This window comes from Aotus nancymaae, unplaced genomic scaffold (assembly GCF_030222135.1).
Source record: "Aotus nancymaae isolate 86718 unplaced genomic scaffold, 86718_ANA_hifiasm-v0.15.2.pri h1tg000028l, whole genome shotgun sequence".
Lineage (NCBI taxonomy): Eukaryota > Metazoa > Chordata > Mammalia > Primates > Aotidae > Aotus > Aotus nancymaae.
In genome coordinates this window covers 9828835-9849328 of record NW_026988441.1, presented here as the reverse complement: position 1 = coordinate 9849328, position 20494 = coordinate 9828835, and the positions used below count along the sequence as shown (strand labels likewise).

At 54.0% G+C, this 20494-nt stretch overlaps 4 protein-coding genes across 10 annotated transcripts in view; 3 read left to right on the top strand and 1 right to left on the bottom strand.

The window, feature by feature from the left end:
• CLASRP (CLK4 associating serine/arginine rich protein) overlaps positions 1 to 500 on the top strand; it is a 28909-nt gene extending 28409 nt beyond the window's left edge. For both annotated transcript variants that reach the window (XR_001106489.2, XM_012446723.2), the window contains exons 20-21: positions 74 to 98; positions 346 to 500. Coding sequence is in view for 1 of the 2 variants with exons in the window: in XM_012446723.2 (XP_012302146.1) it covers positions 74 to 98; positions 346 to 388 (68 nt within the window). In the remaining variant the exon portion in view is untranslated. The remainder of the gene's footprint in view (positions 1 to 73; positions 99 to 345) is intronic.
• Positions 501 to 1132: 632 nt separating this feature from the next.
• Positions 1133 to 5669, bottom strand: ZNF296 (zinc finger protein 296). The gene is made up of 3 exons (XM_012446688.2): positions 5372 to 5669; positions 4994 to 5143; positions 1133 to 2112 (listed from the first exon to the last, which is right to left on the bottom strand). Exons 1-3 carry the CDS (start codon positions 5667 to 5669, stop codon positions 1133 to 1135), a joined length of 1428 nt encoding a protein of 475 aa, XP_012302111.1.
• On the top strand, positions 4919 to 14966 carry GEMIN7 (gem nuclear organelle associated protein 7). Of its 6 annotated transcripts, none has more exons than XM_012446692.3 (3): positions 4919 to 5103; positions 9978 to 10100; positions 13636 to 14966. In XM_012446692.3, the coding sequence occupies exon 3, from the start codon at positions 13644 to 13646 to the stop codon at positions 14037 to 14039; it is 396 nt and encodes a 131-aa protein (XP_012302115.1). In that variant the 5' UTR covers positions 4919 to 5103; positions 9978 to 10100; positions 13636 to 13643; the 3' UTR covers positions 14040 to 14966. The 6 variants fall into 6 exon arrangements, with proteins under 6 accessions (XP_012302115.1, XP_012302114.1, XP_012302113.1 ...); XM_012446691.2 differs by having other exon boundaries at positions 5093 to 5163; XM_012446690.2 differs by lacking the exon at positions 4919 to 5103 and adding an exon at positions 8476 to 8499.
• A 1433-nt stretch (positions 14967 to 16399) lies between these two features.
• Positions 16400 to 20494, top strand: part of PPP1R37 (protein phosphatase 1 regulatory subunit 37) — a 53399-nt gene continuing 49304 nt past the window's right edge. The window contains exon 1 of the mRNA XM_012446687.3: positions 16400 to 16745. Within this exon, the coding sequence (XP_012302110.1) occupies positions 16544 to 16745 (202 nt within the window). The 5' untranslated portion in view covers positions 16400 to 16543. The remainder of the gene's footprint in view (positions 16746 to 20494) is intronic.

Genomic DNA, 20494 nt, shown 5'->3' with positions numbered 1-20494 from the left:
CCTTGTCCCAGGTCAGGGAAGAGGCTCTGGCACTGGACGTTTGCTCAGTCTTCACCTGTTCTTTTCTTTCCAGGTCGAGAATATAGCTCTTCTCGAAGGTAAGGAAGCCCATGACCTTCTACTTCCTGGGAAGGTACACTTGTCCTTTGATGGGAGAGCCTGAGGTCCTGGCTTTTATTCCTCCAGCCTCACTCCGTGCCCACCTCCAGCTGGAGGGGTTGGTTCCACCCTTTGGGGAGTGTCCCTCCCACTGCAGACAAGTCCCCTGATCACAGAAGCCTCCGTGGCCCCAAGTGTGTTGGTGTGGATGCCTCATCCTCACGGTCCCTCCCTTTCTCTTTCCAGGCGCTCAAGGTCCCGATCCCGAAGCCCCCATTACCGACATTAGGCAGAAGAGTGGGGCGTGGGGAGGACAAGGGGGTGGGGTGAGGGGCTCAAGCTGTGATGCTGCTGGTTTTATCTCTAGTGAAATAAAGCCAAACATTATTTAATTCCCGTCACCTGCCTTAGTGTTGTCTATGTGGTTGGTACAGGGCTCTCCCCTGCCAGGGCCCACCAGCCAGCAGAGCCAGCTGGGAGGGCACTTGGGTACAGGCCAGGTGCCAGTGCTGCCTGCGTGGGACATCCTGCCACATCTGACGCTAAGTGGCAGGCCCCTGTTCATCAGAACCTGCCATGGCTCAGTGAGGCCTGCTCAGGAGGCCAGGGCACAATCCCAAGGGAGAGGGCCCAGACCTGCCCGCAGGTGTGGACACAGGGTGTCGGCCCAGCATGTCCCACATGGGCCCCTTTGCCCGGGGCCTCTGGCGACAGGTCCAGGCCTCTCACCGCCCTCGCCTCGGCCCCTGCCCTGGCCTCGCCCACACCAGGAACTGGGAGCGCGGCTTTCTGTGCCAGTCCTGCTGTGCCCCAGGCACTGGGGGCTGGCCGTTCCCTCACCCCCTCACTCCAAACCGGTCTGTCCAGCCGTCCACCCCAAGGAGGGGAAGCCTCCCGCCCCACCTCAGGCACCCCAAGAAAGCCAGAGTCCAAAGGTGTGTAAATAAAAGGGGGAATTTACTTGGAGATGGGGCAGACACAAGGAGGTCAACCGTGCTGTGGTACCAGGAACAGCAGTAGGCTTTCCGGGGACTCAGGGCTCCCCGGCCGCCTCGGGGTGCTTCTGCCGAAGGTGTTTGTCCAGCGTGGCTCGAAGGCCGAAGGGCACGCGGCAGTGGGGACACTTGAAGCAGGTGCTGCCGGGCGTCATGCCGTGCATGCGGCGGTGGCGGTTGAGCTTGCTGCTCTGGGCGCAGGCGTAGTTGCAGAGCTCACAGGTGTAGGGGCGCTCCCCGGTGTGTGAGCGCCGGTGCACTGTCAGGTTGCTGCTGTTGGTAAAATGCTTCCCGCAGAACTCGCAGCTGCCCCCGGGCCCGCGGCTCTTGCCCACTGACTTGGGCATCTTTTTGGGTGATGCCTTCTGGCTGTTGGCAGGGTTGATTCTCTGTTCCGTGGTGATGGCTCCCCAGGTGTCTCCACCGGGGCCGGCTTGAGCCCCACTACCGGGAGCCCCGGGTTCCTGGACACCTGCTGTAGCGGCGGCTCCAGCCCCCTCACCACCGTTGCATGGGAGGGTGCTGGCAGGGGCAGCGGCATGGGCAGCCGGCTCTGGAGGGGCCGCAGAGGCCTGCTCCTGGCTGGTGTCGGCCATGAGGGGGCTCTGGGGTGTCACCTGGCGGTGGGTCTTCTTGTGACGGTTGAGCTTGCTGCTCTGGGCGCAGGCATAGGGACACTGGTCGCACGCATAGGGCCGCTCGCCTGTGTGTGAGCGCATGTGCACCTTGAGGTTGCTGAAGGAGCTGAGGGTCTTCTGGCACACGGGGCAGGTGGGGCTCCGCCGGGTGAGCCCGCTCCCACTTGCTCGGGGGCTCTTGGCCTCAGCTGCTGGCCCCACCACTGCCGACACGGCTGCGGCCACCTCGGCTAGGCCCAGCAGCGGGGCCTCCGGGGCCTCTGATTCCGTTTGGTAGATGGACAGTCCGTGGTCCCACTGGGCATGGCGCAGCAGCTTCCAGGCCATGGTGAACTGTCTGCCGCAGCGCAGGCAGCTCAAGGCCTTCAGCTCCTCTCGTTCTGGCAAGAAAAAAAGGCAGTGTTAGTGCTGAGGGGTAGGAGTCACAGGGGTTGCAGTTCACAGCTGCCAGCTGGACACCTTCTGTGGACAGGCACTCCTGCAGGGGCCACGGACTTGGCAGTAACAAGACACACACACCCTGGAAGGACAAGGAAGCTGATGCTCAGAGGAAGGGTGGAAACGAAAAATCTGTGGAGTGGGTGCTGAGTACCTGAGGATTTGTGTTTGAAAACTACTTCTTTTTTTGAGACAGTCTTGCTCTGTTGCCCAGCCTGGAGTGCAGTGGCATGATCTTGGCTGACTGCAACCTCCACTTCCCGAGTTCAAGATTTTCCTGCCTCAGCCTCCTGAGTAGCTGGGATTACAGGAGCCTGCCACCACACCTGGCTAATTTTTGCATTTTTAGCAGAGACAGGGTTTCACCATGTTGGCCAGGCTGGTCTTGAACTCCTGACCTCAGGTGATCTGCTGGCCTCAGCCTCCCAAAATGCTGGGATTACAGGCATGAGCCACTGCACCCAGCCTAAAACCATTATTTTTAGATAGTCTGTCTGTTGCCTAGTCTGGAGTGCAGTGGCAGGAGCTCAGCTCACCACAGATTCAAGCTCCACCTCCCAGATTCAAGCTATTCTTATGCTTCAGCCTCCCAAGTAGGTGGGATTACAGGCGCCCCCCACACACACCTGAGTAATTTTTGCATTTTTAGCAGAGACAGGGTTTCACTATGTTGGTTAGGCGGGTCTCGAATTCCTGGCCTCAAGTGATCCACCCGCCTCGACCTCCCATCCCAAAGTGGTGGGATTACAGGTGTGAGCCACTGCACTGGGCCCTGTGTTTGAAAATCTTTTATGAAGTTATGTTAATTCAGTGAGCAATTCGTACATGCTAGGTGCTGAGCAATGGCTCATAGGCCAGCATTCCCTCAGGAAAGGAAAATAAGATCTCCATTTTCCAGGTAGGAAAACTGAGGCACAGAGAGGCATTTCCCCAAGGTCACAGAGCTTGGAAGGGGTAAAGCTGTGATTTCAATCCAAACTCCTGGCGGAGGGGGAGAGGGCAGAACAGAGGCTTGCTTTTTTTTTTTTTGCTTTAAATTTTTAATTTAGTATTTAGTATTTTTTAAAGAGACAGGGTCCTGCTATGTTGCCTAGGCTATTCTTGAACTTCTGGCCTCAAGTAATCCTTTCACCTCAGCCCTTCAAAGTGCTAGGATTACAGGCGTGAGCCACCATGTCCAGCTGGGAACAGAGGCTTTCAAATAAGATTTTTGGTTTAGGCCTGGGCGTGGTGGCTCACACCTATAATCCCAGCACTTCAGGAGGCAGGCGGATCACCTAAGGTCAGAAGTTTGAAACCAGCCTGGCCAACATGGTGAAACCCTGTCTCTATCAAAAATGCAAAAATTATCTGGCCATGGTGGCACGTGCCTGTAATCCCAGCTACTTGGAAGGCTGAAGCAGAATTGCTTGAACCTGGGAGGCAGAGGTTGCAGCGAGCTGAGATTTCACCACAGCACTGCAGCCTGGGTGACAGAGTGCGATTTTGCCTCAAAAAAAAATTAATAATAATGGAGATAGCTACGGAGAAGGTTTAGCGGTCACTAAGTAAAGAGGTTGGAGTGACCTGGGTCCCCCACCCTCTGCATGGATCTCAAATTGAGAGCCCCAGACCTGAATTTGGATTTTTCTCTGGACCTTCAGGGTACTATCAGTGGACACTTCCCAAGTGAACTAGCCTTTCCATTCTTCAAATTCTAGAGTCTTGGATGGGGCAACATTCGTGATTCAACCAGTCCTCCGCCAAGAGCACAGGACTGGCCTGCGTTCAAATTCAGACTTCTCTGCTCCCTAGTTGTGTGACCTGTGAGCCCCAGTTGCTACAATTCAGGGACCCTAGAGGTCCCCTCCCTTTCAAGGGTGGTTGTGACCTCGCTTGGGGAATGGATGAGAGCATCGGTACACATAAGCGCTCAAACAGCAGCGCCTGTGAAACCAAGGTGCCCACAATTCTCCAAGCCCTGCAGTGTTTTGTTCCAGCGATTCCATCACAGCCCCTGTCTCCCCCATCAGGCCACTCTCCCTGCTCCAACTCTAAAGCTGATTCAATCAATACAAGCCCCTCCTTCTCTTTCTCACCACCAAGACCCTCCCTGGCCCAACCCTGAATAATTCCACCTCTCAAAGGTCCCAGGAGGAAGAGGGCCAGTGGGCTGGAAATTAGGTTTGAATTAAGCCCTGCAGCCCACACTGACCAAAAGCTCAAGCACCACGTGAAGGATTTTAATTCCCTTCCAAGAGGAGGAACCCAGGTGTCCAGCACCCGGGAGCTCGCTCAAACCAGGGGATTCCCAGGCCGCAGGGATGGGAGATTCCATCACCCAGGGAAGCCAGAAACCCCTTCCCTGGCTCCGAACAGCTAGCTGTACCAGCATCTCAATCAGAAGTGACAGACAGGAGGGGGTGGCAACCTCCCCATTCCAGCTGGCCTCCACTCCCCCTCCCCCCTGGCCGCTGCCCTCCCCAGAGGTCCCCCCTACTGCCACCCTGGTCCAGCCACCTGGCCAGTTATTTCTGGCCAAGGGGAAGGAGAAGTGAAACCAGGTTGGGGGTGTGTGTGGGGGGCAAATCCCCAGGCTCATCTTCTGGGGCTGGCCACACCCTGTAGGCGGCCGTCCTTCCCTGCCCAGCCTCCCCCACCTTCCCTCCCACCACCACTAGTCCCTGCCCTAGGACGGGCAGGCCCTGGCCACGCCTAAGCTGCACCCGATGGGACGCGAGAAAGGGGAAGTAGTGCTCAGTGCCCTGCCGTCCAGCCCAGCCCTCTCCAGCAGGAAGCCCAGCCCTTGAACTTGAGAGGGGGACTACACCCGGCTTTACTCACCTGAGCCCTGGCCGGGGCTGGGGCCTCTGAAGAGCTGACAGCCCAGCTTCTTGTGGTCCATGAAGGCAGTGATGGCCTCCAACGGGAAGGTCTGCAGGCAGCGGCCGCAGGTCAACAGATCTGGGTGTTTGTCGGTCCAGGGCTGGCGGTCTGCAGGGAGGAAGCGAGTGGTGAGCCTGGGGTGGGGCCAAGATGAGGGGCTGAGGGTGCCGAGGAAGAGGGGAAACCGAAGGTCAGAAGGGAGCCTGGGGGACAGGACGGGGCGAAGGCGAGAAGGCAGGGCGAGGAGGCTCATGCCCAAAGGCAGGGGTCCCACCCGAGGGTCAAAGGTAAGGAAGGCTGGGCTCAGAGCCCGGGGCAGGGGTGCCGGGCCCTCACCTGGAAGGTTCGGGGTCAGCGATGTCCACAGGGGCCACAGGTTCCGCGCGCCGAGGGCGAGGAGGGCGGCCCCGGCGGGCTTGGGGTCAGGGGAGTGGTGCGGTTCGCCCCCGAACAGCCCCGCCGGGGACACCTCCTTCGGGGAGAAGGGCCCCAGCCTTGGTGCCTGTTGGGGCGGCCCGTCCGACTCGGGCTTCAGTTCGATGACGAGGTCCTGCATTTCCATCTCGTCGTCTGGGTTCGCGGCGGGCGCGGGATCTACTCGGCGGGGCGCGCTGCCGGCCTTGCGGCGGGACATGAGTCGCGGGCCGGGCGAGCTGGCGGGCGGGCGGGCAGGCAGACAGGCGGGCAGGCAGACAGGCGGGCGGAGGACGCGCGGGCGGAGGACGCACGAGCGGAGGACGCGCGGACCGTGCGCGCTCAGGTGAGTGACTGCAGCGACCCGCCGCGAACTCTTACACGTGCTGGCCGGGCCCGTGGCTCCGCCCACCGGGGCGGGCCTGATGGGAGGGGACCTAGCCGCCCTGCCCGCGGCCTAACTCAATCTAGGCAGTGCCCCTTGCGTTTGGCTTAGTGACCAAATTTAATCACACCGAGTTCCCACAAGGCATTGAAACAGCTATCCCTGATCCCATTTTAGGGCGAGTGAACTGAGGCGGGATGCCCACACACACCCTCAAGGGAGAAAACAGTCGGTCACGTTTCTTATTAGATGCCCAATAGTAATCTGGGCTATTTCATTAAATGCATTATAATAAAAATTCATTTTGCAAGTATTCACTGAGTGCCTCCTGTGCGCCAGGCTGTTTGAAGCACTGATACAGCAGGAAACAGACGATAATCTTTGCCTGCATGGAGTTTAGACGGTGGGGGAAGGCACTATAAATATAATTATGTAAAAATATAGATGGCCCTTCATGATGACCAATGCCCTGGAGCAAAAGAAAGCTGGAAAGGCGGACAGGGTTGCTGGGATTGAGGGATTCCATCTTCTCCCCTTTGCTGGGAAAGGGCATGGGGGAGCTGAGGCAGGAGGGAAGTAAGGAAGCCAGCCAGTGGACCTGGGCATTGAGGAACTAAAAGGAAAGGGAGGGAGGAGCAATATGGGCTGGGGGTTGAGTTCAGTAAAAAAATGGGAGCAGATCCAAGTGATCTTTTGATCACTTTAAAGTCTTTTGGTTTTCCTGACACCAGAGCCTTGGGAGGGTTTTGGGCAGAGGAGAACTGTAGTCATACACACCAACTCTGTTCCTAGACCAGAAGTCACCCTTAAAACCAAATAGGCAAGCAGCTCACCTGCCTCCACTCCGCCTCCTTGAGCTCCCCTCCCCTAAGCAGTTCTCTCTGCTCACTGTTTGAAGTGGCATTGACACCCTGCCCCACCCTCAATCCCTAATGAGTATTCTTTTCTTCCGGGCACCGACCGCATTAACTGCTCCTGGACTGTCCTCTCCCCCACCCAGCGCAAGCGCCCTGAGGTCAGGGCCAGAATCTGTCCTCCCCCAGCTGTGCCCAGCCCAGATGCTGATTTCAGATGCTGATCTCTTGGAGTTCTGCATATTGTTATTCAAGTCTGGGCTCCATTGTCCTCCTGAGAGCAGAGGGCCCTGACCAACAGTATCTAAAGTAGCCCCACCCTGCTGAAGGCCTTGCAAATTACAGTCCATGACCTCCATCTGTCCCCAGTTCCCTCTTGGATCTCACTTTCTCCATCTGTCAAAGGTGGTAGGGCAGGTTGGAACTAGAGGGTTATCCGAGGTGGTTTCTTCTTCAATGCCACCTCCTCTGATCACCCGTTTTTAAAAAAATAATTTAAAAAAATTTTTTTTTCTGAAATGGAGTCTTGCTCTTGTTGCTCAGGCTGTGTGCAATGGTACGATCTCAGCTCACTGCAACCTCTGCCTCCTGGGTTCAAATAATTCTCCTGCCTCAGCCTCCAGAGTAGCTGGGATGACAGGCACTCAGCTAATTTTTTTTTTTTTTTTTTAAGACGGGGTTTCACCATGTTGGTCAGGGTGGTCTTGAACTCCCGACCTCAGGTGATCCGCCCGCCTTGGCCTCCAAAGTGCTTGGATTACAGGCATGAGCCACCATGCCCGGCCCTCAGCTAATTTTTGTATTTTTAGTAGAAATGGTTTCACCATGTTGGCCAGGCTGGACTCAAACTCCTGACCTCAGGTGATCTACTTGCCTCGACCTCCCAAAGTACTGGAATTACAGGCGTGAGCCACCGTGCCTGGCCTATTTTACTTTTTATATATCACTTTGATCAAACTCTGAAGGATCTTGTTTACGTATTTGCTTGTTTTACCCTATTCTGTCCCTTCTACCCTACTAGAATATAGGTGCTAGGAGGCAGGATGAGAGTCTGTCTTGTTCATAAATACAGCCCCTGCTCATTCATAGTTAAGTCGACAAATATTTATTGAGCACCTACTATGTGCCTGACAGTATTCTTTCAACAGACATTTGCAGACCACCAAATTGTGTACCTGGCACTAGGCCTTGCAGATCTAGTGGAAAGCAGAGGCCCACAGGATCTCTGCGTAAGTAGGACCCCGCATGGAGAAAGTGAATTCTGACGGCTTTGAGTAGGGAGGTTCACATTTCCCACTCAAGGCTACAGTTTTCCCCTTTGTAAAATGGGACTGCAGGGAGAGTTGGAGGACAAAATGACCGCTTCTTATCCAGCCCAGCTACCTTCTTGGTATGCGGCATCTGAGACCGTGATCTCCAGGCTTCCTGTAGAGGAGCGGGGGCTCCCATTGGAGGCGAGGGGTAGGAGTGCTTATGTGTAGGGGGATGAGGATGCAAAGACCGAGCTCTGCCCTTAACCCGGCCGGGAGGAAGTCTTCCCCTCTCTGAGCCTCAGTTTCTTCCTGCCAAAAATGGGCATCCCAGATGCCCCCAACTCGCAGGCAGGAAGAGCGGACCAAAGTGCCCCGTAAAGCTGCGGGCCGGGTGGCGACCCGAGTTGTGCTGGCTTCCAAGCCTGCGAGCCAGCCCGTGACCACGTGGGGAGGTAGCGGCAGCGCGGGCGGAACCCAGGCTCCGCGGCTCGCTGCCTGCCCGGGCCTCTGCAGCGGGGGCGCCGGCGGAAGTGGGGGCGCCAGTAGCGGTGTACCTCGGTGAGTGCAGAGTGGTGAGGGGATCACCAGCAGATTCCCTTTCCCCGGCCTCAGGTCTGGAACGCCCACCCCCGTGCAACTGCCGGAGTGACGGGAAGAGGCAGGACCGCGCCTGCAGCTCCGGCAGGAGGGACGTTCTTTGTCCCCAGACGCCCGCATCAGGGACTCTTTGGTCCCGGTCACCGGCAGCGGGAACGTCCCACGCAGGTGGAGTGAAGAGAAGGGAGAAGGCGGAAAACTCCCCCTCGGGAAAATAATAAATGGCCACGATAACAGCAGCGTCGGTGGCAGTCATCCCGCTTTACCTGGAGCGGAATCGCTCGCCCCGTCTGAGTCTGGAGGTGGGAAGAATGTCCAGTTCGAACTCCCTCGGCGGAGTCGGGAGTGGACGCCTGGGGGTCGGGAGGACCTACTTAGTATAAGAAAAGGATAGCAAAGGGGGGTCTGGGCGGAATTCAAAGGAAACTGACCGGCCCCAGGGGAGAAGGGGAGGGGAGAGATTCTGTGCTTGGGGTTCTGACCTTTGGGGTGGCCCTATTTAACTAATTTGCATCAAGATGCAGCCGCCGATGGGGTGTGTGTGTGTCTGTGTCTGTGTCTGTGGACACATCAGCACCTCGCTTAATTAATTAGGTCTGGAGGCTTCTCTGTTAACCGGATAACTCGGCTGGTTCCCCACTCTGGCAGTTGTAAAGAATTGGCCCAATGTTTGTCCATTGAGCTGATCTCATCTCTGGAACACCGAGGCCACCAGGAGGGAATTCAGTGAAACCCCTGCCTCTGCCATTGACCCTTTAAGTATTGGGGTCTTGAATCTAACAGACTAGTTTCTCAAGTCGTGGGGGATGGGCTTGGGAATTTTTTTCCTGAAACCTTCAGAAATCCTTGCCTTGGAGACTGAAAGGATAAAGGCTTCTGGGGCCAGGTCACCAGGGAGAATGGATAATGCCTGCCTTTGCCCTCCTGGGCACACCCTGTGTGACCTTTCTTAAACCAGTTTCTTATCAGGTCACATCTTGGCACCACAACTTCCAAGGGCTCCCTGGGCTGGTGGAAAAAAAGTGTCTTTCTGCGTGGGGCAGGGGTAAGGGCCTGAGTTTTCTCCTTTTCTCCACCCTCCAGCTTGCACCACGGAAATTACTTATTTTTATTTTTATTTTTATTTGAGAAAGAGTCTCTGTCATCCAGGCTGGATGGAGTGCAGTGGCGTGATCTCACTGCAACCTCCATCTCCCGGGTTCAATCGATTCTCCTGCCTCAGTCTACTGTGTAGCTGAGATTACAGGCGTGGGCCAGCATGCCCAGCTAATTTTTTTTCGTATTTTTAGTAGAGATGGGGTGTTCCCATGTTGGCCAGGCTGGTCTAGAACTCCTGACCTCAAGTGATCCTCCAGCCTCAGCCTCCCAAAGTGCTGGGATTACAGGCATGAGCCACCATGCCCAGCCCATTCATGAATTCTCACTGGTCTCTGTGGCAGGCAGTGTCCTGGGAGCTGGACATCTATCTAGCAGTGGAAAAGCACCGTGGCCACCTGGAAGCTCACGGAGAGGAGATACAGGGAACCGAAAGTGCAAGGGCCCAGGAAGGCATCGCGCCTGAGGTGGGTAGAGCAAGCGAAGTACAGCACGAGGGTGCTGGTAGGATCCAGAACTCACAAGGTCAGGAGGGCTGTGGTGAGGACTCTGGCTTTGTGTCTGAGCAAGACAGAAGCCACAAGAGGGCTCCGAGCAGAGGTGGGATGTGATCTGACTCAGGCGTTAACAGGGTGTGCGGTGCAGACTGTTGGGGGTGAAGGTGGAAGCTGGGGGACCCAGTGAGGAGTTGACTACAGTACTCCAGGCAGGAAGTGTCCATGGCTGCAGCAGGATGCTGGCAGTGGAGGAGGTGAGAAGTGTTAGGCTGTGAATGAAAAAAAAAGTGCTTATATATATATATATATATATATATATATATATAGTTTTGTTTTGCTTTGTTTTGTTTCTTTGAGACAGTCTCACTGTGTCGCCAGGCTGGAGTGCAGTGGCGCTATCTTGGCTCACTGCAACCTCCGCCTCCCAGGTTCAAGCTGTTGTTCTGTTTCAGCCTCCTTGAGTAGCTGGGATATAGGCATGGGCCACCACACCCGGCTAATTTTTGTATTTTTCTTTTTTTTCTTTTCTTTTTTTTTCGAGACAGGCTTTCACCTTGTTGGTCAGGCTGGTCTCAAACTCCTGACCTCAGGTGATCCACCCACCTTGGCCTCCCAAAGTGCTGGAATTACAGGCGTGAGCCACCGCGCCTGGCCAAATTTTTGTATTTTTAGTAGAGACGGGGTTTTACCATGTTGGCTAGGCCGGTCTCAAACTCCTGATCTCGAGTGATCTGCCCACTTCTGCCTCCTAAAGTGCTAGGATTACAGGTGTGAGCCACTGGTCCTGGCCTTATACAATTTTTTTTCTCAGCCTTTCTTTTTTATGACTTTAATATTTTTGAAGAGTCCAGTTTAGTTGTGCTGTTTTTGTTTTTGTTTTTTCTTTTTGAGATGGAGTCTCCCTCTGTTGCCCAGGCTGGAGTGCAGTGGCAAGATCTTGGCTCACTGCAACCTCCGCCTCTGGGGTTCAAGCGATTCTTCTGCCTCAGCCTCCTGAGTAGCTGTGACTACAGGCACGTGCCCTCATGCCTAGCTAATTTTTGTATTTTTAGTAGAGACGGGGTTTCACCATGTTGGCCAGGATGGTCTCGATCTCTTGACCTCGTGATTCGCCCACCTCAGTCTCCCAAAGTGCTACGATTACAGACATGAGCCACCGTGCCTGGCCTCTTTTTGTTTTTCCTAAGACAAGGTGTCACTCTTGCCCAGGCTGGAGTGCAGTGGCATGATCATAGCTCACTGCAGCTTACCAGGAGTATGTTGTCATGCCTGCTAAACTTTTTTTTTTTTTTTTTTTGAGAGGGAGTTTCACTCTTGTTGCCCAGGCTAGAGTGCAATGGCAAGATCTCAGCTCACTGCAACCTCTGCTTCCCAGGTTCAAGTGATTCTCCTGTTTCAGCCTCCCGAATAGCTGGGATTACAGGTGCCGCCCACCACGCCCGGCTAATTTTTGTATTTTTAGTAGAGACAGTGTTTGACCATGTTGGCCAGGCTGGTCTCAAACTCTTGACCTCAGGTGATCTGCCCACCTTGGCTTCCCACAGTGCTGGGATTACAGGCCTGAGCCACCGTGCCCAGCCCTAATGTTTTTTATATTTAGTAGAGACGAAGTCTTACTGTGTTGCCCAGGCTGGTCTTGAGCACCTGAATGCAAGTAATCCTCTTGCCTTGGTCTCCCAAAGTGCTGGGATTATAGGCGTGAGCCACCATGCCCATCCCTGTTGTCCTTGTTTGGTAGAATGTCCTTCAGTTTGAGTTTCTTCATAATTATATCCAGGTAATCTATTTTTGGCAGAAATACCACAAAAGGCTGGGCGTGGTGGTTCATGCCTGTAATCCCAGCACTTTGGGAGCCGGAGGCTGGAAGATCACTTGAGGCCAGGAGTTGAGAGCAGCCTCAGCAACTGAGACCCTATCTCTTTAAAATTAAAAAAAAAAAAAAAGAAAAAAGAAATAGTACAGAAGTGGTGCCCCATCCTTCTTAGTGTCCCATTCCTGGAGCTGTTGGCTTTAATCACTAAGTTAAGGGAGTATATATCAGGTTTCTCCCCTATAAATTTCTGTTTGCGCTTTCCAGTGAATGAATATCTTGCAAGTCTGTTGAGACTACGTAGCTACCTTATACTTCATCAAACTCTCATCCACAATTTTTTTTTTGGACAGTCTCCCTCTGTCACCCAGGCTGGAGTGCCATCTTCGCTCACTGCAACCTCTGCCTTTTGGGTTCAAATGATTCTCCTGCCTTAGCCTCCTGAGTAGCTGGAACTACAGGTGCACACCACCATGCCTGGCTAACTTTTGTATTTTTGGTGGAGACAGGGATTCGCCATGTTGGCCAGGCTGGTCTCAAACTCCTGACCTCAAGTGATTCACCAACTTCGGCCTCCCAAAGTGCTGAGATTATAGATGTGAGCCACCACACCGGCCCTATCCACACATTTTTGTGTCTGTTCCTTTTATATTTATTTACTTGTGGTCTACAATAAGGAATATGTTTTCTTTCTCTTCCTTGTTTATTCATTTATTTATTATCAGTATGGATTCTGGATTTCTGTTTTATCTAGTGGGTGATAATATGTAACTATCATTATTGTATTGTTCAAATAATTCCATATTTGGCCACTGGGAGCCCTTTCAAGCTAGCTCCTGTGTGAATGGGAATCTATCTAAAAGATAGAATTTCCTGATGTATTGGATGGGTTGTATGTGAGACAGAGGAAGCTGGGGTTTGTTCTTTTTTTAGAGACAGGGTCTCACTCTGTCACCCAGGCTGGAGTGCGGTGGCACGATTATGGCTTACTGCAGCCTCCATCTCCTGGGCTCAACTAATCCTTCTCCGTCAGCTTCCTGAGTAGCCCAGCTAATGTAAAAGAAATTTTTTTTTGCTGGGCATAGTGGCTCACGCCTATAATCCCAACATTTTGGGAGCCTGAGGCAGGTGAATCACGAGGTCAGGAGATTGAGACCATCCTGGTCAATATGGTGAAGCATCTCTACTAAAAATACAAAAATTAGCTGGGCATGGTAGCGTGTGCCTGTAATCCCAGCTATTCCGGAGGCTGAGGCAAAAAAAAAAATTTTTTTTTTTTTTTTTTGGTAGAAACGGGGGTCTTGTTATATTGCCCAGGCTGGTCTCAAACTCCTGGCTTCAAGTAATCCTCCTGCCTTGGCCTCTCAAAGTGTTGGGATTACAGGCATGAGCCACCACCATGCCTGGCCAGGTTCATCTTTTGGCAAATATTTATTGCCTGGAAGTTGAGATAAAGCTGTTATAAAAGCAGACAAAAGTCCTTGCCTTCATGGGACTCATGTTTTTGTGCATGTGACACTCTGTTTCTGATCCAAGCCACTGGGGGGCATTGGCACAGATTTTAGGAGGCGGATCTGTTTGAGACAGGTGAAGTGGAGCTGCCTGTTAGACCAGCCTCTGCTTCCACTCCTCCCTCCTCCTCTAGTGCCATGCTTACGATTTAATAGTTTCTTGTCCCTTTTCTTCACTCAATAGCCAAGACAATGCAGACTCCAGTGACCATTCCTGTGCCTGTGCTCCGGCTGCCCCGGGGCCCTGATGGCTTCAGCCGTGGCTTTGCCCCTGATGGACGGAGAGCTCTCCTGAAGCCAGAGGTTCCTCAAATCCAGGAGTGCCCCATAGTTCAAGAATCCCTGGAATCCCAGGAGCAGCGGGCCCGAGCCGCCCTTCGGGAGCGATACCTCCGAAGCCTGCTAGCCATGGTGGGTCGTCAGGTGAGCTTCACATTGCACGAGGGTGTGCGTGTGGCTGCCCACTTTGGAGCCACCGATCTGGACGTGGCCAACTTCTATGTGTCACAGCTGCAGACGCCCATAGGTGTGCAAGCAGAGGCGCTGCTCCGATGTAGTGACATTATTTCGTATACCTTTAAGCCATAAAGACATTGTTCACCTTTCTGCTTGAGGCTAAGCCACTGTATCCCAGGCCTTCCAATGTTCCCGAGCCAGGAACTCTGGGCCCCATGGAGTTATGAGCTCCCGTGGAATTTTGAGCCAAGGTTTAAGCAAGTCTGGACTCCTGAGACCTCCTGGGTCTAATCAGCAAAATTCTGCAACTCTAGGAATTCTAAGATCCCATTGGAAGGAATGCTGTACCTCACAGAACTCTGAACTCTACAGAAATATGGGCTTGATGCTATTTCCTGAAGACCCGGGCATCGGGGTGGTGTGATAAAGGAGGACAAACTGCACAGGGGGAAGTTATTTATTAAAGAGATTGCAAAGTTCAGCCACCCTGAAGATACTCTCCCCAGTGCTCCCCTCCTGCTAAAGAACCAGTTACCCCAGGAAAATTCGACTCCTGTTTTTATTTTTTTAAATTAAGTATACCCACTGGGATGGAGTCATCTTTAGGGGATGGTAGGGTGATTATCCCAGGGCTGAATCCGGTGGAGCTGGGCCAAGTAGGACAGGAGCCCAGATAAAGGTGTAGAGGCTGCAAAGCCACAAGTCTGGAAAGGCAGGAGTGACCGGAATGCAGGGATTGGGAGATTCCGATTTGATGTCATTTTGGGTGAGGGGTGGCTCGTGCTGGGTCACATGGTCGTGCCCAAGCGCTCCTCCTGTTGCCGCACCTGTGGTTGCTATGGAATGTATGCGGCAGATAGCAGATTCGCTGTCCCCTCGTTGGAGGCAAATGGTCGGACCCCGAGCGGCGGCGCTCCTGAGAAAAGGCCGAGGATTCGGGGTCAGGGTGAAACTTCTTCCCCTCCCCGTTTCTCTCCAGTCTTGTAGCGTGGCAGTTCACATCACGCGCTTTGCTAACAGCCCCTGTCACTGGTAACCTTTCAGTGCATTGTTTAAAAAGAAAGCCGTTTTTGCCCCCTTCTGCAGTTAATTTAAGTTCAGGATGTAAGCGAAGCCTTCCATTAAGTAAAGGTTAGGGTAGTTTCGTCTCAGTCGCGAAAATGCGGCGGCCGATGATGAACCGCGCCAGGAGCAGCCTCAGCAGCCATCTGTCGGTTCGCGACACCGGCTCTGCAGAGGCCCGGACCTAGCTCTCGAGTTGCCTTGGCAACGACGCGGCTCGCTCCGCCCCAGTCCCCTTTTATGGTTTCAGCCCCGCCTCCCCCAGGTTGCCGGGTGCGCTAGGGAAAGCGTGGCGAAAGTGCGGCGGCGAATGTCAAGCGTTGGGCCTGAGCCGGAGGGTGTGGCTTGAGCTCGTCCTAGTTCGTTCTTGCCTCGGTGACCCACCAGCCTTGTCACTCAGGATTTGGGTTGGCCTTTGGAATTTCTACCTTCTCCTAGGTTTTGTTTTTTAAAACCAAACAGGCCTATGATACTGCTCATGGGCTCATATTTATTAGCATTGTAATTTAAGTTATATTTTATGCAACTCTACCTGGGTACAGAGAGCTGTTGATGTTAACTGCAGTGTGCAAATGGAAGACTGGAGACTAGCGAAGGGGCCGAGGCTTCATCTCCAGAGGATCCCTGTCTGTCAGCATCCATCAACTGTAGTTATATATTGAATGCAGCTCCTATCTGCCGTTTGTTTCGACTTCTTCATGCCGTTACCACTCTTCATCAGTTAGTCTAGTCTCCATGTTTTTATTTCTTTCTTTTTGTTGAGCGAGACTTTTCCAGGGTCTTGCTCTGTCTCCCAGGCTGGAGTGCAGGGGCGGGATCATAGCTCAGTGCAACCTCAACCTCCTGGGCTCAAGCGATCCTCCCACCTCCTAAGCAGCTGGAACTACAGGCGCCCGACACCAGACCCTGCAAAATTTAAAATATTTTTGTAGATGGGGCCTCGCTATGTTGCCCAGGCTGGTCTCGAACTCCTGGACTCAAGCGATCTTCTCAGACTCCCAAAGTGCTGGGATTATAGGCTTGAGCCGCCGCGCACCGTCAGATGTTTTCATTTCTATCCACTCCATTCCCTAGGCTCTTGACGAATGTGCGGGAGCTGATATTCGTTATCTGGACTCAGGCGGGGAGGCGTGGGCTCAGCTTCGCGCTTGCGCGCTGCTCTTGGAGACGGCGTCTACTTCGCCCCGCCCCCCATAGTCTGCAGTTCCGGCTCTGCAGATTCGCTGCTCACGTTTCTCTTTTCCGTGGCTCTTTCTGCCTTTTGTTTCCCTCTTCATGTCACCCGCGAGACAACTTACCTGCAAGTCGCTTAAATCGGTTTTCTGCGTCTTTTAGTAAGCGACGGGCCCACCAGCCTCGAGCGAAAGTGTCACTGCGAACGGGCAGGCGCGCGCGGGGCTCGGCGGAGGCGCGCTTGGGCTCCCGGCGGCGACGACTACGACGAGGAGAGCAGACGGAGGCGGCGCCTGAAGCAGCGGCGGAGCCCATGCCCCGGGACGGCGGGCGGGCCGGGAGAGACAAGTCCGGGGCCCGGGGCATGTCCCCGGGGCCCCCGTGAGGAGGCGGCGGCGGCTATGGAGATCCCGCCGCAGGAGGCGCCGCCCGGGCCGGGCGCAGACGACGACGTTGAAGAGGCCCCCGCCGAGGCCGGGTCTCCCAGCCCCGCCTCGCCCCCGGCGGATGGGCGCCTCAAGGCTGCAGCCAAGCGCGTCACGTTCCCGTCCGACGAGGATATCGTGTCTGGAGCAGTGGAGCCCAAAGACCCCTGGAGACATGGTAGCTACCGCGGGAGAAGCGGGGGCGGGCTCGAGGGGGACCCGGGAGTCGGGAGGGATCGGTGCAGGGCCCGGCTCAGAGGTGGCGTTCAATAGATTGCACCTAATGGCTAATTAAGGGGACAGTCGTCAGTTTAGAGTCGGAGGCTGTTAGAGAGGGGGTGGCCATGGAGTTAGAAAGGTGAAAAGTATCTGGTTTCTGCCGCACCCCACCCACCCGAGACAAAGGAGGTGATCGTTTTAGGGTTTAAAACGATGAGCATTAAATAAAGTTTGGTGGTTTGTCAGATGGGGAGGGTGGCAGCCTTTGCGTTCGTAGTTCTACCAGAAAAGGAGAAAAAGAGCGGTCAAGGGAGGAGGAGCAGGTCAACATTGGCCCTGAAAGGGCAGTTCTAAGAGTTTGCTGGGTCTCTGAGGCTAAAAAGAGGTTAAGTTGCTGGTCTGCAAGCCTCAGGCCAAGGAGTGATGGTGTGGGTCACTTTCTTGGCTGGAAAGAGGAAGAATATAAACCTGGACTGTGGCTGTGGAGGACTTGGTAAAAAGGGAGTGAAGGCAAGCTCCCAGAAGAGGAGCAGGGCTGGTGGTCAATTTGTGGTTAGGTAAGGGAGTCAGAGGCAGTGCCGTTGTTTCTTTTTATTGTGACGATATCTCATTATGTTGCCCAGGCTGTTCTCAAACTTCTGGATTCAAGCGAGCCTCCCGCCTTGGCCTCCCAGAATGTTGGGATTGCAGGCGTGAGCCACTGCCTCCAGCTGCAGTGTGGTGCTAAGAAAAGCCAACGCGGCAGAAGGAAGGCTGTCAGTCGTTCAGGAGCAGAGGATGTTTGGGGCATGGCTGTGGAAGGGTCTTCTTGTTCCTTCCTGAGAAAGAATTGGATGGCTGGACGCATTGGCTCATGCCCCTAATCCTAGCACTTTGGGAGGCCGAGGCAGGTTGATCACTTGAGGTCAGGAGTTCGAAAGCAGCCTGGCCAACATGGGGAAACCCTGTCTCTACTCAAAATATAAAAATTGCCGTGGCATGATGGTGTGCCCTGTAATCCCAGCTACTTGGGAGGCTGAGGCAGGGAGAATGGCTTAAACCTGGGAGGCAGAGGTTGCTGTGAACTATCACAACATTGCACTCCAGCCTGAGTGACGAGCAAAACTCTGCCTCAAAGGAAAAAAAAGAATGAGGGGATGTTATCAAGTCAGGAACTAGAGTTGCTGGCTATTAGCAGGTGAGAGAACTGAAGAAGTTTGACCACTTGAGGTGTTGGGAGAGGGGGCAAGCCCACTGGAGAGGGTCAGGTTGGTGTTGGAGCCGAAAGGAGTGTATTGGAGCCATAGGGCTAGGAAGGTGGAAGTTGCTTGGGAGATGCAGGGCAGTGTTGAGTCCATTTTGTGCTGGAGAAGTCTGTCAGTCCTGCTAGGGTGGAGCCCGTGAAGTGAGGCATTGGACTGGCTGTGGTTCTGTAGAAGCTGATCTGCCGGCCCAGGGTAAGGGGAGAAACTTTTGCCAGTCTGTGGACAGTGAAGGAAGTGGTGGCTTTGATGTGAGGGTGGGAAACATGGTAACTGGAAACTGAACACACAGGGAGTCCATCATGAATGACAGTTTGGTTACTTCTTCTTATTATTGTTTTAGATGGAGTCTCCCTCTGTCGCTCAGGCTGGAGTGCAGTGGCATGATCTCGGCTCACTGCAACCTCCGCCTCCTGGGTTCCAGCAATTCTCCTGCCTCAGCCTCCTGAGTATCTAGGATTGCGAGCGCCTGCCACCGCACCTGGCTAAAAGTGTTTGTATTTTTAGTAGAGACAAGGTTTTACCATGTTGGCTAGGCTGGTCTCAGACTCCTGACCTCCTGAGGCAGCGTTGGTCAGGTGATCTACCCGCCTCAGCCTCCCAAAGTGTTGGGATTACAGGCGTGAGCCACCACATCTGGCTGGCTAGTTATTCTTAAAGAGACAGTGGTTAAATTAAGACTTTTGGGCTGGGTGCCATGGTTCATGCCTGTTACCCCAGCACTTTGGCAGGCCAAGGTGGGCAGATCACCCATGCCCAGGAGTTCAAGACCAGCTTGGGCAACAAGGTGAAACCCCGTCTCTAAAAAAAAAATAGAAAAATTAGCCGGGTGTGGTGGCAAGCGCCTGTAGTCCCAGCTACTCGGGAGGCTGAAGAGGGAGGATGACTTGAGTTCAAGAGGTCGATGGTGCTGTGAGCTATGATTGCGCCACTGAAATCCAGCCTGGGTGACAGAGATCCTGTCCAAAAGCAAGAAAAAAGAAAAAGAGACTTTTAGCACTGGGAGCCAGCTAAGTCCTTGGGCTCTACTCCCCGGGGATAGGTGGTTAGTTTGGGACCAGGACACAGTCAGAATGGCCCCTGGCTATAGCATGGTATCCAGTCCAGAGCAGGAAGGGGAAAGACCTGGAGAGTCAGAACAGGGTGGTTCAAGAGCAGAGGCTCCAGGTCAGAGCCTTCGAGACCTCAGGCTGGTTACCTAGCTCCTGAGCCTTAGTCTTCCCATTGGTAAAGTAGGTGGTAATACTCTCACCATGGGATTTAGGAGAGGACTGGATGAAGTTACATATGGAAAGGAATCGGCTAGGGTGAGCGTTCTTGATAGCAGTCATTGTTGTTAAGGCAGTGTTGGTCATCTTCAGGACTGGTGTAGAGGAGCTCATGCGTGGGGTGGGGCCTGGATGTGGCTGCCTCAGAACTTCCAGGAGAGGAGGGAGGGGGCAGTGAGTGGGCCTGGAGTGAGTGGGGGGCAGGCGGAGAGAAGATGGTCAGTTTGTGGACTGAAGGGTCGGGGGTAAGGGCAGCTAGAGAGTTTGGCACAAATTGGCACGGGGGGGGGTAAAGTTTCTGGTCCTCAGGTTCCCAGAAAAGTTTTGGCTTTCGTTCAGTAAGCCACTTTCCTCTCCAAACCTCTGTTTCTTTCTCTGCAAATGGAGGTGCTAATTTTTACCATGGGCTAGTTGTGAGGATGAAGTAAGATAGTCTTCCTAGATTTCTGCCACATAAATAGCAGCTGTCATTCAGACAGATTTTTTTTTTGTTTGTTTTCACTAGCAGTCTTGAAGCGGCAGTGAAGGCATTGGAGGTCACGGAAGGCTGTCTGTCAAGAAAAGAGGGGCAATTGAAGGCTGTCAAAAAGAGGGAGGAGTTAGAGGAGTGCCAGTTGGTCTGTCCTGGGTAAAGGGTAGAGGGGGTGACACTCTCCAGGCTGGAGGAGTCTCTCATTACAGTGGTTAGAGAGGGGCAGTAAGGCCTGGTCGGGACTCACACTCCCAGGGAGTCTGTGGGTCTGAGCTGCAGAGGTGATGACATGGGCTGGACTGGAAAAATTGGTCCATCTTGGTTGAGGGTAGGGCTTGAGGAGTTGGCTTGGCAGTAGAGAGTTGGGTGATCTTGGGCCTGGGCAGGGGAGGGGTCATCGGTGAAGTCGGTGAATCTGGACAATGGGATTTGCAGGACAGAAAACCCAAGGGTCTGAGAATACCAAAGAGCAGGGGATAGGCCTCGTGCTTGGGAGGACAGTGGAGTGGTTCACTGGCCATGGGGCTGGGGGTGGTGGAGCGTTCGCCAGGGTGTGGAAGAGAAATCGTGGTACAGAAAGTGGGTCTAAGGGGCGGCCCAAGTGAGAGGCCAGAGGGTCTGGGGCTGGGGGACTGCAGGGAGGAGTTGCTTGGTCTTGGAACAGAGGTGGGAGATTTGTTGGCATCAGTCTTGGAAGCTGTGGGGAAGAATAGGGGGTGTCATTTGA